This window comes from Plectropomus leopardus, unplaced genomic scaffold, assembly GCF_008729295.1.
Source record: "Plectropomus leopardus isolate mb unplaced genomic scaffold, YSFRI_Pleo_2.0 unplaced_scaffold7389, whole genome shotgun sequence".
NCBI lineage: Eukaryota > Metazoa > Chordata > Actinopteri > Perciformes > Serranidae > Plectropomus > Plectropomus leopardus.
In genome coordinates, this window is record NW_024681350.1 from 1 (window position 1) to 1,060 (window position 1,060).

At 46.2% G+C, this 1,060-nt stretch overlaps 1 protein-coding gene across 1 annotated transcript; it reads right to left on the reverse strand.

Moving 5' to 3' along the window:
- Nucleotides 1-8: 8 nt before the first annotated feature.
- On the reverse strand, nucleotides 9-1,052 carry LOC121940077 (tripartite motif-containing protein 16-like; the record flags this gene model as incomplete). Its single annotated transcript, XM_042482944.1, has 1 exon — nucleotides 9-1,052. A coding segment is annotated over one exon (1,044 nt), but the record flags the coding sequence as incomplete, so codon positions are not given.
- Nucleotides 1,053-1,060: the final 8 nt, after the last annotated feature.

A 1,060-nucleotide genomic window follows, 5' to 3' on the forward strand; every position in this document is an offset into this window, starting at 1 on the left:
CCAAATCTCCTCATGTCCTTGTATGCAACAGCTATTGTAACAAGTGCGTCCCACTCCACCTCCCAATAGCAACGTCCAGTCAAGCTCTCTCTACTCAGGACCTGAAAATTCTGATTGAATGTAGCTGAGGACCGGCCATAAGTTAAATCAAAGATTGGCACAGTTGTTACTTTATGGTACCTTTTAGAAAATATCATCATGGGGTTTGCTGTATTTGGATCCAATGTGATTGGGCATGCATACTGTAAAAATTCCTCTCTGGTCCTCAGTTGTTGCGACAGTAAAGCATCCACTTCAGTCACTGTCCGAAAAATCTTTGGCAACTTCTCACACAGAACTTCCTGTAGTTTATCTCTGACATCTGACACAGCCGCTGTCACATCCTCGAAGTACTGCAAAGGACGGCTTTTGGTGCCGGGCAACTCTGTAGATTCACTGAGTTGTGAGAGAGAGGAGTAATTTTGTAGGAACTTGTTGTGATCCTCTGTGTGTGAGAGCTGCTTCAGTCCTTCATCTTTCCTCTTCAGCTCTGTGATCTCCTGCTGCAGCTTCTCCTGAAGCTCTTTGACTCGACTCACTTCACTTTTCTGCTGAGATCTGACCTGCTGCTTCACATCAGAGCCTTTTTTCTGAATGAAACAGATCAGCTCAGTACAGATCTTCTCAATGTCCTCCACTGCTTTATTAGCAGAGCGGTTGATGGCCTCCACCTCCGGCTGAAGCAGCTTCATGACTTTTTTAAAGTCATGAATTCTCTGCTGGATGTTTTGTCGACTCACCTCCAGCTCTTTCTGCCTCTCAGTCCTCTCTGCTGCAGCTGAGACTGTGTCGTGGCCTTTATGTTCATCCACAGAGCAGAGATAACAGATACACTGCTGATCAGTGCGGCAGAACATCTTCATCACCTCGTCGTGACGAGAGCAGATGTTCTCCTGGAGCTTCTTGCAGGGCTCCACCAGCTTGTGTTTCTTTAACTGAGCTACATCATAATGAGGCTGGAGGTGTTTCTCACGGTAAGAGACGAAACAGTTCAGACAGGACTTGAGAGCTTTCAGTTTTC